At 36.1% G+C, this 18,127-nt stretch overlaps 1 protein-coding gene across 1 annotated transcript; it reads right to left on the reverse strand.

Moving 5' to 3' along the window:
• Nucleotides 1-11,773: 11,773 nt before the first annotated feature.
• LOC125474032 (CBS domain-containing protein CBSX2, chloroplastic-like) lies at nucleotides 11,774-16,446 on the reverse strand. The gene is made up of 7 exons (XM_048577454.1): nucleotides 16,107-16,446; nucleotides 15,954-16,018; nucleotides 15,681-15,741; nucleotides 13,653-13,705; nucleotides 12,665-12,780; nucleotides 12,321-12,378; nucleotides 11,774-12,204 (listed from the first exon to the last, which is right to left on the reverse strand). The coding sequence occupies exons 1-7, from the start codon at nucleotides 16,375-16,377 to the stop codon at nucleotides 12,127-12,129; spliced, it is 702 nt and encodes a 233-aa protein (XP_048433411.1). The 5' UTR covers nucleotides 16,378-16,446; the 3' UTR covers nucleotides 11,774-12,126.
• Nucleotides 16,447-18,127: the final 1,681 nt, after the last annotated feature.

Raw genomic sequence — 18,127 nt, forward strand, 5'->3', positions numbered from 1 at the left:
TGCCCTATGGATGTTGATTCATGGATTTCACATAGGTAGGAGGTTCATCGAGAGATGTACCGCTAGCTTTCGGTAAATGTACAACTACTTTGTCAAAGTCATAATATTTTGGGAAATTCCCCAAAATGAGACAATTTCTTAATCTTGGGACAAAAATAAGACAAACCCGCCATGCACAAGCCATGAACACCATGCACAAAATCGAAATTAATAAAATACCCACATATAAATGGGTTATTCCTCATTTTCTCACCCTCATTTCCTGCTTTCTCTTTCTCTCTACTCTCTCTCCCATCCTTTCTCTCTCTCTCTCTTCTCTCACTTTCTCTTTCTCTACTCTCTCTCCCTTCCTCAGATCTCTGAGCTCCGATTTCGAAAAGATGGAAGTCCAAAGAGAGGCAAGAAGAGTGAGTTGGGCTTTGGGTTCACCTCATACCAACAAAGGGATACGAGAGAAAGGTGAAAAAAATGAGCTAGCTTTTGTACATATTTTCTGTTTTGGTCGGAAAGTTCCATTTTTTCTGGCCATTGAAGCTTCAGCAGACATAGTAAGGTAGGGTGTTTAGTTCCAAGTTGTCACATCCCGGCCCGGGGCGCACCACTTCCCGGGCCCACTCCACCACCGTAGCACGATATTGTCCGCTTTGGGCCCCGACCACGCCCTCACGGTTTTGTTTCTGGGAACTCACACGAGAACTTCCAGATGGGTCACCCATCCTGGGAATGCTCTCGCGCGCTACTCGCTTAACTTCGAAGTTCCCAGGGAACTCGAAGCCAATGAGCTCCCAAAAGACCTCGTGCTAGGTAGGGATGTGAATATACATTTAAGAATCACTTCCCTGAGCGGTGTGAGATGTCACAATCCACCCCCCTTAGGGGCCCGACATCCTCGTCAGCACACATGCGACCAGGGTTAGGCTCTGATACCATATTGTCACATCCCGGCCCGGGGCGCACCACTTCCCGGGCCCACTCCACCACCGTAGCATGATATTGTCCGCTTTGGGCCCCGACCACGCCCTCACGGTTTTGTTTCTGGGAACTCACACGAGAACTTCCCGATGGGTCACCCATCCTGAGAATGCTCTCACGCGCTACTCGCTTAACTTCGAAGTTCCCAGGGAACCCGAAGCCAGTGAGCTCCCAAAAGGTTTCGTGCTAGGTAGGGATGTGAATATACATTTAAGGATCACTTCCCTGGGCGGTGTGGGATGTCACACAAGTTCCTTCATCAATGATTTATGTAATAAATGGGTTGTTTGTAACATGAATTAATACTTAGAAGTTAAATTAGGGTTTGTGTTTCATGTTGGGGCATATGGGTTGTGGAATAAGTTTTGACGTACTATAAGACTGGGATGGACAATTTCTGATACAAGTGTTCAATTGCAGAAATTTGTGAAAAGTTTTCTGTAATGTGCATGTGGTGTGCATGGCTACATCTTAATATGAGAATCAGGAATGTTCACTAGTTCTGATGCACGTATGTTGTGCCTCAAAATTTAGCAAATATGACCACAACCTAGTTGGCCTCGTGGAAAAGTAAAATTAAGAAAAAAATTAGAGGACGTTAAGGGTCATGCTTGTCCGTGAAATAACAACAGCAAGTATCATGTTTTCCACATACACGGTTAAGCGGTGGTTGATATATGTAACAAGACTTTTCAAACTGTCACTGTAACCTTATATACATAAAAATTATGTTTTAATTGTATCCATTATACCAATATGTTGCCGTTAAAGTATCTCTCGTTTTGTGCATATGATGTGCATGTATTGTACATATTATGTCCATGTGGTGTGCATATGGTGTATTATGTGTAGATGGTGCGTATTTACATCTTTGATACTCTTTGCATTAATGTAGTTTACTACTTTTTCCATTGATTTAGAGGCAAGCCCTGCAAATGCAAAAAAATAAAAAAATAAAAAATAAAGAACGAGTTCGTGAAACAATTTCTTTTTATTCAATTGGGTCTTTTTGTTCCTATTCACTACAATTTTTTCAAATCCTTGAAGTATTTGAACCCAATCAAATTTGATACCAAATTCAAATTAATGAATCTTCAATTCTTCATTTAAAATTTAGGGTCATTTTTCTAATTTCGAAGAGAAAGCTGTGAGCTATGGGTTTTTAGGTTGAGCTCAAATCTGTGAGCATAACATGTGCATGTCGTGTACATACAGTGTATGAGCGAGCTTAATACGAAGAAAGCGAATGAGTGCGCGAAACAGTTTCGTCCATATCCTTCTCTCTTCCTTCTTTCCACTCAAATTTTTCTTTTTTCCCTTAAATTTATCTCATTTCCAAAAGGCAATTAACCCTTAACACGTTTTTTCATTTGATTGAAGCAAAAGCCAAACCCTATTTCAGTGCTTGTAAATTTGGATCGAGAGAAGGAACAGAGGGAGGGAAAATACAGAAGAAATGAAAACCCACATATAAATCAGAGAAATGATAAAAAATCAAAAATTAAAAATCAAGGATTTGGGTCTCCTCCAAGAAACACCAAACCAATCACTTCAACTCCAAAAATCCATCAATAAAAAGCAAAATTAAGAAACCCAATTCACAAAACCTACAAATGAAAAGGTAAAAATCGAAGAAGATGAATGGGTTAGAGAGGGAGCTCTTAGGCATATTGGACATGTAGAGAGAGCAGAAAGAAAGAGAGAGAGCTTGGATGAAGAAGATGGGTGGGTTAGAGAAAGCTCTTAGATGAAGAAGATGGGTGGGTTAGGGTTTTTTGAACTAGAATTGGGGGAGAGAGATATTTTCTCTCCTCTCTTTGTTTCTCTCTCTACAAAATGAGAAATGAGAGCTGAAATTTCTAGATAACCCATTCATATGGGAGGACAATTTATTCATTTCAAGGTGTAGGAAAAATCCTATTTCTGTCCGATTTTTGTGCATAACGTTGCATACTTGAAATGTTCTATTTCTGTCCCAAGATTAAGAAATTGTCCTATTTCTGAGTATTTCCCTAATATTTTTAGAAATTAATTAAATGTCATGTTAAATTAATTATTTGTTCTTCTTTGTGAAAATTGCAGTCCAACTTTTTGTGGAACGAGCGGGATAAAGGTTGTATGGAATACATCAACCGAAACCAGGGGTTTGCAGTTCAAGGAGTGGAAATACGAGCTACACAAGTGTTACGAGTCTTGTCCAACACCTAAGGCAGCGCGAGGGGACCCTCCTAAGGAGTTTCTAGAGAGGGTGGGCGAGTGAGATTGGTTTCGCATTCATTTTGAGAGTGAAAAGTATAAGGTAATAAACATTTATATTTATATTTTGAATTATTTTTTCATCTTCATTTCAACTATTTTTTTGTAATTTACAAAAAAATTTGACAGAAAATAAAGGGAATCGGGACAAGAAGTCGTATGAGCACTACTTCAATTCTCGACCCCTATCTTATCGGATCAAGGAACTACAAGAGGCTGAGGAGAAGTCACTGGAGGTGGTGGTTTGGAGGGAGACCCACGCAAGGCACGAGGTCGAGACGGGATTTATGTAAGTATTTTTCATAACTTTCGATTATAATTTTTATTACTATAATTATGGTTTAAATTGTAATTAATTTAACTTCGTTCCTTTTTTTTTTTTTTTTTTTTTTAAATAGCCTTCGATGGTACAAAAGAAGGCCGAGTTGTTGGAAATGTGCCCTAAAACCAATCATATGATGATACTTTACGGACATTTCAAACTAATGTAGTTTAAATGTTAAGGGCAAACATTATTGTTTGAGCCGTCTCATATAAATGTTATATGCTTAAACGATAAGTCCAAGGAATATGTGATTGGAAGAATGCGATCTAAAGAAGTTAGATTCATGAGACCATTCTTTCGTTGACACATCCTAAACGTTCCTGATCATAGGATTGTCAATTGGGCATTGACAGTCCGTTAAGATCAGTACGTGCTATGTCTTCTCTCAGGGAGAGTGACTAGTCTCGAGTCATTGGTGTGTGTGACATCAAGACAAGTACGTAGGTGCTCAATAGAGAATGAGTTCACTGAACACGATCAACGAAGAGTTCTCATATTCATGTCACATGAGAACTCATGGTTGGGATAATGCAAATTAGTCTTTTGACCTGAGGCATCACAGTTGTCTTGTGGTTAGGTCCTTAATCTTTGATTATGTCAAAGTCACTCCATCATGAGGATGTCCATGGCATCGTTGGGGTTAAGCCACTTAGCCATGGAGGCAAGTGAATGCGCAACAAGGGATCTCTAACCTTCAAACTGTTTGAGGGAGAATACTCTATGATATGATTTTGAATCTTTGGCCAAAGTATGAATGAGATTTAGGAATGTGTTCCAAATCACATTCAAGGTAATCATATAAGCACAAGACTCACATTGGATAGTAGACATGAATAAACTATCAAACCAAACAATGTGGTCAAGAGTATTATATTAGAGAAAGACCGTATTGCATTTGTAATCCTAAAACTGAATAGGTTCTCCACCTCTTCTGATTAGCTTGGGTAACCATGACATGCTGCTAGGCGTCAACCATGGTTTGTGGAAGCCCTAAAAGTGTATTATCACTAACGGGAGAATTGAAAGTAAGTTTCAATTCACAATCGATTAGAAAGAGTTTTAATCGTCCACTGCCTCACTAAAAGGAACCTAATGGATCGTTCACCGAGTAAGGTAGAGTTTGAAAAAACAACGGAGATGAGTAAGAATAATTAAATGGTTTAATTATTTATCTAAGGCTAGGATTAATTAATATGTTAATTAATCAAACGAATAAGTTCGTTAAAGACCTCGGGTTAGTTTTGGGCCGCAAGGCCCAATGGGATTTGAATGTCAAGCCCATTAACTCAAGTTGTATGACAACTTGAATAAACAAAGGGCTTGAAAGCCCAATAAACCCTATAGGCTTGCCATGTTAGAAGAATAGGGTTTTTGGTCCATTAGGTCACTTATTTGAAGGGACTATATAAAGGACTTTATAGCCTAAAATTTACAAATGGTAATTTTTGGGGAAAGGATGAGAACACAAGCTCTCCTTTCTCTCTAAAATTTAGGCCACCTTGGAGGGATCATCTAGCAATCAAACTCCTCCAAGGTCACTCATTTCTTCTTCATTATGCCTTGGTGATGAATCATTAGAGGTTCTCAATTTTGGGAACTTGGAGAAACCTTTTCATCCATCCAAATCCATGGATCTAAGATGCAAGAAATGAAGGCCCTCTCTTTGGGTGATTAGCCTTTGCTTATGCAAAGAGGAATCTACAAAGGTATTGATTTCTCAACTCACTTTGTTTTGAGTTGAGTCTTGGTTCACCTATCTACTAGGCTTTGAATTTCATGGGTAAATGTTTTGTTTTAAGTGCATACAAGCATGATTCCGCCTTTAATTGTTAATTGCATGCTATTGATGTTGCTTAAATGAACATGTTTTTCACAAATTTTCCTTCACGAGTACCTCGCCAATCTCTCCAAGTAGCATCCTGACGTGCCTATGGAGGAGCTGAAACCTAACCCAAAGGTTTCTCTCCAGATGCTAATGGACGAGGTTGGCTGTAAAGAAGTCTGTGGCCTAGAAGCAGGTCGAGTTTGGAAAGTCAGGTTTTGTTCTTCATCGCTTCCACTATAGCAACCTAGAGCGATTCCACACTTCAGCTGGTGGATGAGGAGCTAGCACGCCAAGGGGAATTAGTCTGCCAGTACTTCTTAATTGTATCCTAGAGCTTTTCAGCTTCTGGCATTACGATTCCACCGCCCTCCCCCTCCCTTTGAGCTTGTGCCGCTATTCCAGTACCTTGCTAGCAACCGTCCCAAGATCCCCCGGTGTCGTCGTTCCAGGAGCCGCCTCACTAGTGACTAGACCCCACCATAGTTTACGATTCATTTTTCCCTTCTTTTTTTTTTTTGTAATATATTTGGGCGAACAATTTTTTTTGGGGTTATATATATTTATTTCTTTTTTTACAAATAAAAAAAATTTAACTCTTGGTATTTAATGTTTTATTTTCTGTAGTTAATTTTTTTTCTAATTCATAAATTCAATTTTTTTTGTTATTATAAAACTTTGCCCGATGGAAGTTTCGTCTCTTAAACTAATAATACCCAATGGGCTATCCGTCAGCATCCACTCACACCATTATTTAAATATGACATCCCGACGAGTACCTTGCCATCATTTAAGTACCCCTCCGTCGCGTAAATAGTTTTTCAACTGACTAACTATATCGTCGGTTAAGTATATGTCCGTCGGGTAAATTTTATTTCACCCGACAAACGTGCTCGTCAGGCAATTCGTTTCTTAACCTCCAGATCTGTGTGTCCGTCATGTAAATATATGAGCAATGAGCTTGACCCTAATAACTTATGCCGACAAACCTCTGTCTGGTAAATCATCTACCAACGAACGGGCTTTTTTGCTGACAAAGTTTTTCTATCTGGAAAACTTTTTTTTCTTGTAGTGTATTCTAACTACACTCACTGTTCTACAAATCAGCCTAGGCGGCCGCCTAGGCGTTGGGTGGTGGAGTCCCGCCCCGATTTTGGACAAGGAGTTTGGAAAAATTGACTGGAAGATAGGCGGCCCTAGGCGAGCTAGGCATGCCTAGGTGGCTTCTAGGTGGAGAGCTAGGCGGCACCTAGGCGGTTTTTTTTATATTTTTTTTTATTAATTGTGTGTTTTTTTCTTTTTTGGTTTCATAGTGTTATACTTATGGAAATGGTGTACCTAATTTGCATTTTATCATTATTTTATTATTCATACAAGTATAGTTTTTTTTTTTTAGGTGTAAATAAACACTTATTTACAAGATATATAATAAATTTACATAAATCCGCCTAGGCCGCCCAAGCACCCGCCTAGCCATCTAAGCGTTAGGCCCCTACCCACTGTTCAACTAGTGCCTATTGATTTTTAGAACCTTGACTATACTAAGAGAATGAGTGAGAATTTGAACTCAAAACACAATAAGTTAAAAAAAATTATAAGTAAATAAATAAAACTTAACAAACAGGCAAATCCACCACTTGCCGTTCCCTCACTTATTTTTGTGCTTAATTATTATACCTTTTCTTCCTTAACACACGTGAACCGTAGGTGCACAGAAAATTAGAATATAAAAACATGTTAATGAATGGAGCGAAGAAAAATGATGTTATTATTATTTTTTTTTTTTTAACAAACGATATTATCTATATTAAAGGGAAGAGGATATGTCAATGAGCTAACAATATGATTCAAATTCGCCTTTAGCGATAATCAAATTTAAAACTTCTCACTTACAAATGAAGAAAAATGATATTATTAATTATATTATATGTACCATATTTTGAATGTTGAAACTCTTTAACAAATGTGAGTTTGATTAGTTTCGAGTTACTTGAATTTGTGATCAATCAATAAGTTTTTAATATAAATGATTTATTCAAAAAGTTATTGAGTTCTCTTTAGAAAACAAATGGTAATAAAATATATATCACACGCTCAATACGTAGGACATTTTATATGATTTAGAGTTTGGAATATAAATAATATAGTTAAAAAATTCTAACGAGAGCCGTTTATGATTTGAATATTTTAAAATCAAATGCTATATATATGACATTACAAAAGGGAAAATTAAAAAAAAAAATGTAAAGAGAAAAATCTCCAAGGACCCCTTATAGATTCTCAGAATGCATACACGCTTTGCATGCGTATGGGACCATCCCGAAAATGTCAAACACGTACCTTCATTTTCTGGCTTCAATGAACCGTGAGAACACTGATTGACGTACGGGTATCACAGCAACACAAAATGAAGCAAATATTTTCCAAACTACGAACCATTATTGGTGGAACCAGAAATAATGGTGATGTAGCTAGCTTGTCACTGCACGGCGGGCAAAAGTTTTTATATGCTTATATCGGCCTCCTACATAAAATATTTACGTATTTAAGTACATACTGTTGGTCATTATGTATGACCAAGCATCCTAACTGGAATACAAGTCCTCAAATCATGAATCAACAGACTTCACAATTTACAGTAAACAAATTAATTCACATTTTTTACACATATATGAACGGTTACTACATATTGACGCGTCCACGAGCTATTTTCTTTAGCATTTCTGTATTATGCCATAATATTCATGCACGGAGAGTTTTGTTTGGAGAAAGATTCTCTTCCTTTCTAATTTTTATCTATTTCCCTTCTTTCCTATTTAAACGGTTACAGTTTAATCACATCAACATCTTATATTGATTTTTTTATAAAGATAATAAGATAAAAAATAATATGTAAGAGGAAGAGAGAAAAGGAAATGAGATCATGGGAATAAGAGGAGATGGAATTCTCCTTCGTTTTGTTTTGAGTACGTGAGAGGTCAGATCACACATCAATTTAGATGGTTGGAAATGGTGTTTGCTTCCAGCTATATCAGAGCAACTAGTAGTGTTTAAAGTCTCGTTTCAATATCAATCTCTTGGATACCTTGAAAAAAAGTGAGAGCCGCAGTGCAGATGTTTGGAAGAATAGAGGTACTCTTGCACGATCCAAAATTGATGGAAGCTTTTATGTGTGTGTGTGTCTATATATATATATATATGAAGTGCCTTAAATGTTGAAAATTTTGAGTTGAAATTTTATTATCCTAAATTGGCCATTATCAAAAGATTTTCTCTTTTTATAAGGCTTTATTTTTTATTGATAGTGATTGAAATGAAGGATCATAAAGAATGAAATTAGGCTCAATTTTAAAGTTAGACTTTAGGATGTACTAATTAATTGATAATTAATATATAATTAATTATCAAAAGATATGCCTTGAGCCTTAAGGCTCTAAAAATTAATTTCGAATTTAATTAATTAATTAATTAATTTTTTATCAACAAACTCATCATTTTAAAAGAAGTCAGTTGAGATGAAAGAAAGCAAAGTAAAGCACCCTCTATGAAAGATGATTTCCAACATACTCACCTCATTTTCATACCTATTGTGAACAAGTATAAACCTATTATATATACATTCATCTGCATGGCCTTTAAAATACAAAAAATATCAAATTCTTATTCTACAATCATAAACCTTCTTACATAGAGAACCATATAGAAATTCGCCAGAAGTCAATTTTCCGGTGTTGGAATTCTAACTTAGATCGTTGAATCCTGATGAAAGAGATGTATGTAGAACTACAAGCACTGAGTAGGGACGAAATATTTGTTTCAAGAATATTACGGTATGTAAACCTCAATCATTAGTTTATTTGTTTAATATTATTTCGTTGTTCATACTTTCTTAGATTAGTTATTCGTATTTATTATTTATTAGCATCTATAAATTTAACATTGATTATTGATATTTATCCAACATTAAACATGGGATTCTAAAACACTCTTTCAAAAGGAGATGGATTGTCTGCCCTTCTATTTCTGTACTCTCCCTCTATCTTCCTGTTTGTGTGGCCACGATTAAGTCACGTCAATATTTTATATTCCTATTACGTTTTGTTTTATTATTTCTTAAAAAATTAATATAAACTATTAATATGGCTTAACTGTAATTACACATCATATAAAGCTATGGAAAGAATATGAAAATAAGATGGCAGACAATCCACATGTCTTTCAAAAAGCTTTATACGTACCAGCTGTAAAGAGTGCAGACCAAATGAGTGGGGCCATATGCATTATGTGAAGATGTGCGCGCGTGTGTTTTGTGTCTTGTCACATTAGTTTGACAGTACACTACGTGAAAGGTTTAGAAAACGTGAGTGTTCTTCGGACATGAATTCTCTAGATCATCTAAGTGCTTCTATTCGAATCAAAACAATAAGTGGCTTTGCTCTGTACCAGGGAAATTACTAGAGAACTTTACAGTCTGTCAGCCTGAGATATACACATAATCTGTGGACACAAGCTCTTCTGCTTGGAAAATATAGAGGAAGATTCTCTACCTTACTATTCTCATTCTCTTTCATTCTTATTTCTCACATATTACTTTTTATTTTATTATTTTTATAAAAAAATCAATATAAGATGTTAACGTGCCTTAACCATAACCGTTCAAATAGAAAGACATATAAGAATAGATAGATGAGAAGGATAGAGAATCCTTCTCCGTAAGATATTATGCATGTCTGGAGAAAATTCTGTATATCTTTAGTACTCCGATATATAGATGGTAAGATACACAAAAGATCTGCTGTTGCAGATGTTTGTTGATGGTATGTCAGAGACCTCAGGGCCTGGGGGGTTGCTTCTTGAAATAGAACTATAGATGCCCCCCGAAATCGATATATTTGTAATACGTAGCAGTTTTCTTATTTTCTGTACAGAAAGTTTTAGCTCAAAAAAATTAAAAAGAAAAAAAAAGTCTATATGGAAAGCTAGATTTGTCATCCTCATATAAGATAATCTTTTTTGTTAAACCCTAGTTTTCCATTAGGTTTTAGGGGTGTGATATCCACATACTTCATTTTACTTCTCACACACTCTTTTAATTTTCAATCGTTGAATCGGATAAATTGAAGAAATTCAAATAACAGAAATTAATAAGGGATGTGTGGATAGCACACCCTTAGGTTTTATTTCAATCCTCGGGTTAAGTATAAAATTATGAGTACACACGTATGTCATCTTTAGTAACCTAAATACGCCATCTAATATTGCTACCCTTCTTAGTATTCAATAAAGAATAATGCTAGGAAAATCAAATATTTAAACAAAATTTTGTAAATCAAATAATGTGAAAGTTAGATTATTACTTAAGTGTTGATTAGTGTATTTATCTTTTATTAGTGACATAATATTTGATTTGCAAATCTGATTGTATATTGGATCTCTCTAGCATTATTCATGAGGAAATCAAATAATGTAGATGTTGATAATTTGATTATTACTTAAGTGTTGATTAACGTACTTATTTCTTATCGATGACACATCATTTAGTTTGTAAATTTGATCTTCTTAACATTATTCGTAAGGTAAATTGGTCAAAATATTAATTTAAGGGGCAAGTCAGCAATGAGATACAAATTCAGAGAAATTAGTTAAATATTTGACTGAAATTGATTGTAAAAGCAATTGTTTGACACAAAAACCAGAACCGTTTGAGTTAAAAGTATCTTTTTTCATGCTTTCTCGAGAAGCAAAAAGAATGTTCCGTTTGAAATCGCTTTCCTAGAAAGTACTTACTAAAGAAGCATATTCTCCAGAAAAATGCTTTTATACGAGCTAGAAGCACTTTTAGAAAAATGATTTCATCAAGGAATCACAAGCAAGCTCACCCAAGTGTTTTTTGTAAGAAGTAATACTTCGAAAAACACTTCCAGACAAACTCTTTTACAACCACTATTTCCAATTTTCCACTAGAGTAATTGAGAATCTAGCCAAGTTGAAATACAATTTAATACATCACAACTAGACCTCCGTTATCACCGAGTAGAACATGATATTAAAAGCCAGACCCCTGTTATTAGCTCTAGTAAAACGACAAGAGAGGGCTGAATAGAGAATGAATATGTCAGAATCCCCTAAAAACAATTCCCAATTGAGAAAGTCCGAGCAAGATTAGCTTTGAAAATCCCGCACCACAGCGAGAATATAATGATGTCAAAACAGAATCCTTCTTGTGAGGAGCGTCACACGCCACAAGCCATAAGCCACTTTTGATAAGCGAAATCCCCAGAGGATCTACATGATTGAAGGGTCCCCTTGAAATTATTCAGTGTTCTTTCAACCACCCAATTGAATGGGTGGTCGGGAGCATGATGACCATGAACAATGAGCAATCTCAAACACCAAAGTAAGAGCTATGTTGGGAAAGCCCCTTATAAACTATAAACATCAATAATCATCGTCTTTAAGACGTAACAATACAAAATTTGGCCTGGGACAAATGCAAGTCGGTTCTTCTCCTACACAAAACTATGTTTGATAATTTTACAACCCTAAATACAAGTGCAAGTACCCTGCCTTAAGGCAATCTATACTACATATTAAGGCAAGGTTCCTAGCAAACTAAAATACATCCCTTCTGAAGGACATAAATGATAAACTTTCCTTCAAATAGTATAAGCGGCCGGCCTCTTAATAGTGTGCATTGCAGAAATAAATGTGATATTGAAGTGACTTTTTGTGAGCTCCACCGATGATCCCCTCAACTAAGCTTATTTTCACTTGCACGTTTTATCTGCAGGGCAGCTTTAACAACATTCCCCCTCGTAATGATCCCAACCTTTTGACACGGAGAAGAAAGCAATCAAAAACAACTAGCAGCAGTTTGGCATCCAACGGAGAAGATATTTTATATTTTTGTTCGAGTTTAGGAGAGACAGAGAAAAGGATAATTACCAGCTTGCCTTCACTATCTACAACTGGCAGTCGGCGATATTTTGTTTCAAGCAACAACCTACCAAAACATAGAGATCGTTTAAAGTTGAGTTTAACAACTTATACAGCATCTAACTGCACGTTGCATAACATTTTAGGACATCTTAGCATGAAAAGACAGAATCATAACATTAACAAGTTAGACCACTTGTACTAGATATTTAGTTCTACTCCAACTAAATCTCAGCCTGTCATCAATATTCTCAATCTCAAATAAACGTAGTCATAGAAAATTTAACATTTATGCTTCAAGAAATTTTTCTGACCACAAATAAGATATTAGGAAAATTAGTTAAATCCTTTACCTAGCAGCATCTCCCAGGTTGGTGGTTTCACGAACAACAAGCGGAGCAGGTGTCATCAAGTCACCAACAACTTTTCCATTGGTCTTGCTAAGCAGTTTCTGTATCTCATTGAAAGTCTGCCACACTCATCCAAATTTAGAAAGAAATTCAGGAAGCAATTAACCATACATATACTTATCTACGCATTACTTAAAGTAACATGCATAAGCACAGTTATAATTTTAGGCTACATACTGTATCCCACATTTGGGCATCTTGCTGAGTGCTGAGTTATGAGTTACACTAGTCAGTCACACGAAAGGATAGTACGGGTGAAAAAGAAGTAAAAAACATCTATCATCGTGGTGAGCACAGGAAAAGATTATCACTATGTCAGGTACAGGCTAATTCTAATCAGCGTCATATAACAAGCTTACAAATGATAGAATATTTTTATAACAACAGACAGGAAAGTAAATAATACAAGAAAAACAGACTACAAAACTAAAACTAGACCAAGAACTAACACAACCCTTAACCCACAAAATGAGACTTAAAGATTTAACTGAAAGGAAAAATGTCTAGAAAGTGAATCCCAAGGGAAAGGAAATATCTAATTCTCTCCTATAATGAAGACGCAGCTTTTTCTCGATCATCAAAACTCTTCTATTTCTTTCCCACCACAGCACCGCAAACTAACATTACCATTTATAACCATAAAATCCATATCTCTAAAGAATTCTCAACTCCAACAGTCTTGCAAGGCAAGCCAGTATGAGGTAGTGTGCAACTGTGGGTCCATAAACCGCACGTGACGTACATGTGTACAACTGACATATATATTAGCATTTCACGAAATTTATCAAGAGTTGCAAATCAACATTATAATCCACGTTAAGTGAGAAAAATATCATCCATCACATATTTGAAACAAAATAGACAGTGCAGGAGAGATTAGTTGTGAACGAAATTAAAAACTAATGTAGTAAAAAACCAACTTCTTACATACTTTCCAAGAACTATCAACATCTGGAAACAAGTTTGTGTCACTTTGACAACCACCTGAGAGAAAAATAATAATTATATAAGTCTCCTTTCATTTCTCCCAAAAAAGAAAACAAAAAGAACAACTAAGTTAGAGCTAACGAAAAACCCCCAAGGCAGGCCCCTGGTGAGACACTTGCCTTAGGTCCCCAATTTATTACTTTAGGCTCTCTACCCAAGTCCAACCTTCATTAAACTCAGGACTAAACGTTGCAGCTAAAATATGTGAGAAAATCAATATTTCAAGTAATTCTATGCTGCAATTGCTGCATCTCTTTGTGGTATAGCTTTTGATATTATTTTGTTTTTGTTTCCACTTGTTGAAAATTGGGTTTTTCCAAGCTACAAAGCAACAAGACCATATTTATCTTTTATGTTTTTGTGAAGTTAATTATGACCTTACTCTATTTAAGAACTTTTTTGTAGCTAATCTTGGTAATTATTCATATACTCAAACTCAAGGTTCTAAAAAACGCCAGGCGCTAGTTGGGCGGCGGGCTAGCACCTAGCGCCTAGGCGGCGCCTAGGAGTGAGCCTAGGCGGCCCGGGAGGATTTAGTTAAATTTCTTGTATATCTTGTAAATAAGTGCATATTGACACTTACAAAAAATTATACTTGTATGAAATCCATGGATAAGATAATAAAAGAATGATAAAATGCAAAAAGAGTATCCAACAAGTCCAAAATTTAAAAGCACATTAAGCATATATGCCATATAACCATAGTGAGGAGTATTGTAGGATGACACATGTACAACAAGTTCACAATTTAAAACAACATAAAATGGAAAATAAGAGGAAAATAAGGAAATTTAGTAATGTAAGATACTTATCGTTAGCATCCTGGAATTTAAGTTGATGCACAATACACCTATTCTATAAAATTAACAAAATTTCAAGGTATAATTAGAACTTAGACTTTAAACAAATTTCACAAAAAAAAAAAAAACCACCCAGCCGCCTAGGCGGCCGTCTAGAGCCACCCCAATTTTTCCAGCCATTTTGCACAAAATCGCCTTGGTTCCAAGGCGCCGCCTAGGGCGTTTTTTAGAACACTGCTCAAACTTTGTGCTGGTACATTTTTTCTTTTTGGAGAGAGGGGGGAGTGTGATTACCAATTCAAATTCCTCTCATATTAATATAAGTATCATGGCCCCCTTTTAGGAGTTTACTGAATGCCCCTAAAGGCAAAAACCTCAAGGCCCCCTAACTAAAAATCCCAGGCATAAGTGGCAATCCACAATGCATAAACGCCACTACATTGGCAAAGTTAAATAATTAAGTGATATCTTTAATGAAACTACAATTGTTGATGCAATGTACTGAAAATCAAGAGTTGACCAAAGATTCAAGTAGAACAGATGATAAGTTGATTACTTGACTATTCTGTTCTTCTCTCACCCTTTTTCAACGTAAGAAGAAACGAATATGGAGATATATTTACTTGATGTCAAAAACTAGTACCACAAATATTCACTCGCATAATGCAATTCTCCCCTCAATCCTCTTCTTTGTGAATGTCTACCTCTTTATCAAATCCGTAAATCATTGGACATTCAAAAGATAAAATTATTGACACTAATACCAAGAGAAAACTAGAATCGAACTTTACATATTCAGATACCTTGCATCCAAAGGAACTCTTAAATTATTTTTGAGATTCCGTTAACATTTGCATTATCTTTAGTATATGCTCATAAGCCCAGGTTTTCTTAAGATTCAACTTTACGATTCAGATAGCATGACACGTCTATCAACCTAATATTTAAGATCTAAAAAATTAAACATTCTCACAGAAGTCACTAACCAACATTAAGATTTCCTAACAGCCGACCAAACTCAATAGATATACTAACTTGTTATATCAAACAAGGATGTTATGTATTTTGATATGAAAAAATTTAATTTTTTGTCCTCAAGAGTCAAAACAAACCCAAAAACAGGAAGCAAGAAAATAAAAGTTTTAAATCTTCAGATGTAAAAACACGCACACCTTTTATATTTCCGGATATGGAATCCAACGCTAATAAGTCGTAATCTGAAACAACACCAACCTGCAGAACATTAAACAAACCCACAAATCAAGGTGTAAGCAAGCAACACAAAATCATATGCAGACAATACCAAGTTGTTAACCCAAACAGGTGAGATTATCATTTGTTAAAAAAAAATATATTACATAAATTTTAACAAATTACATATTTTATATAATTATATATAAATAACAAAAGGGAAACAAAAAAGATAAGATTTTTTATTGACTTACGAGTTTCCAGTCATCGTCAATCACAGGAAAACCGGTGATTCTCTTCTCCACAAGAGCATCCAATGCTGCGAAAAATAGAAAAATCAATCAATCAGTAAGCAAAAAGCCTGAGCTTCGAGGGTCTGAGGGTTTGAGGTCGCGGCAAGATTATACCTTGGTCGACGGTGGTGGTGGGCTTGACGACGTGCAGATACTCCCTGGTGGTCATGAAGTCGCCGACGGTGTAGGACCCATTTCTGGGGACGGAATTGGCGGCGACACCCGCGGCGGAGGAAACGAGAACCAGGGGCCGGAATTGAAAGCGGCGGCGTCGGTTGCAGAGGGAGAGGAGAGGGGATCGACGGAGTGGAAGGATTGAAGGAGAAGAGAGAGAAGTGGAATTGGGGAAAGCGATTGGGGTAGGGATTGAGATTGAGCCCACCATTTCCGAGCAGAGCAGCAGCTTTCGATGAGATGGAGCTCAAATCTCAGGTTTAGCAAAGAAAAGAGGTATTTTTTAATTTTTGGGGATTTTTTTTAATAATTTTTTTTTAATGATTTTGGTTATAAAATTCAATTTGCAGATTTTATGGGAGAGGAACTAGACAGCATGTTGTTGTTTGTTTTTCTCTCTCTCTTTTGGCTTTCCGCGTGAAAGGGGAATGTGTGAGAGAGAGCGAGAGTGTAGGACGACGCCGTTCGGTCGCTTACGACTGCTCGTATTTTCGAATATAAGAAAAGTGTAAATATAATTTATGGGAACATAAAAAAGTTAGATATTTATATTTTGTTTTTTGTTAGACGTGAATATATGTGTTTAATACAATTAATATGTGATAGTCGAGAATTAACTGTAATAAATACATTCAAGTATTGTAGCCGAATTCGAAAATCAATCGATAAAATAGAAGGGTAAGAGGGCAAAACAAGAACTCTAATAACTACTCAACTTTTTTATGAATTCAAAGGGATCTTCAATTTTCCATGTGATACTTTTAAGGAGGAGGGTTCACCCCCCTCCTATTCTCATTCCCCTTCCTACCCTTCTTATTTGAATGGTCACGATTAAATCACGTCAACATCTTATATTGATTTTTTTATAGAGACAATAAGACAAAAAACAGTATGTGAAAGGAGAAGAGGGAATGAGATGAGAATAGAAGAAGAGAGAATCATACTCCTACTTTTAATTGCTTGATCCTTGCAAGTGTGTAAAAGCTCATAGCAAGTCTGCATCAATTTACCAAGAGAGAGGTTGTCACTCCCATCTTGCAAAATCAAACGAACAGCAAGTGCAGAAAAAGACTCCACTATAAACGTTCAACTCTTTTATTCCAAAAAAGTAGTAGACCTAGAAAGATACATCAATTTAAGCAAGAAGAATTTCACCATACGATAATCAAATTAAAATTGAGTTCAACCATTTTTGTTACCATTCTTAAATTCATAATGGCAATTCTTTCCAAAATTTCTTATTAGATTAGAACAAAGTGGACAGTTGATGTACAAATGGTAGACGATGTTGAATTTTCGTGGCAAAATGGTACAAGTAACAATCCATGTTGACAACGTTGCCCACAAGCGAGATGCTGCTGTCACTTCCACTCACACACAAACCATTGAAAATGTCTGCATCCCAACATAGTTTGCGGAGTTTTTGGCAATCTTTGAGAAAATGTTTAGCAAAGTTGGAAAAATAATCAAGTTTTGCCATCTTTTGCAGACTTTTAGCCCTTCTCTTAGACATTAAAAAAGCATGCTGTCAGCAGGGAAAAAACGAATTTGGATCCTCTTCGGATTCTTACTGTGAGGATCTTAGGAATTAACTCATTGTAGCTGCTCACCACACATCTTGCGGCTATAAATCATTTGAATTTTCAATCCTATCTACATGGCAAAATGATTTGTAGCTATAGGATGTGTGGTGAGCGGCTCATCCTAGCTAATCCCTAGGATCCTCATGATGAGGATCCGGAGGGGTCCAAATCCGAAAAGAATCACTCTCCTATTACCCACTCTTATCCGCACCGCCACCCAGCGGCAGCCTCAGCCTCCCGCCATTGGAGAGCTTTCCGTAGTTAATGTAAATGTAAAGTAGGAAAACCATCACTCCTGCCGTTCTGCATGCATATCTTTCCAAAGCTTCCCCAGATTGATTAAACTAAAATAAAATCATAAATGGCTAATATTTTAGA

This window comes from the organism of the source record quoted next, unplaced genomic scaffold, assembly GCF_019419815.1.
Source record: "Pyrus x bretschneideri cultivar Hongxiangsu unplaced genomic scaffold, Pyrus_bretschneideri_v1 Contig115, whole genome shotgun sequence".
Taxonomy (NCBI): domain Eukaryota; kingdom Viridiplantae; phylum Streptophyta; class Magnoliopsida; order Rosales; family Rosaceae; genus Pyrus; species Pyrus x bretschneideri.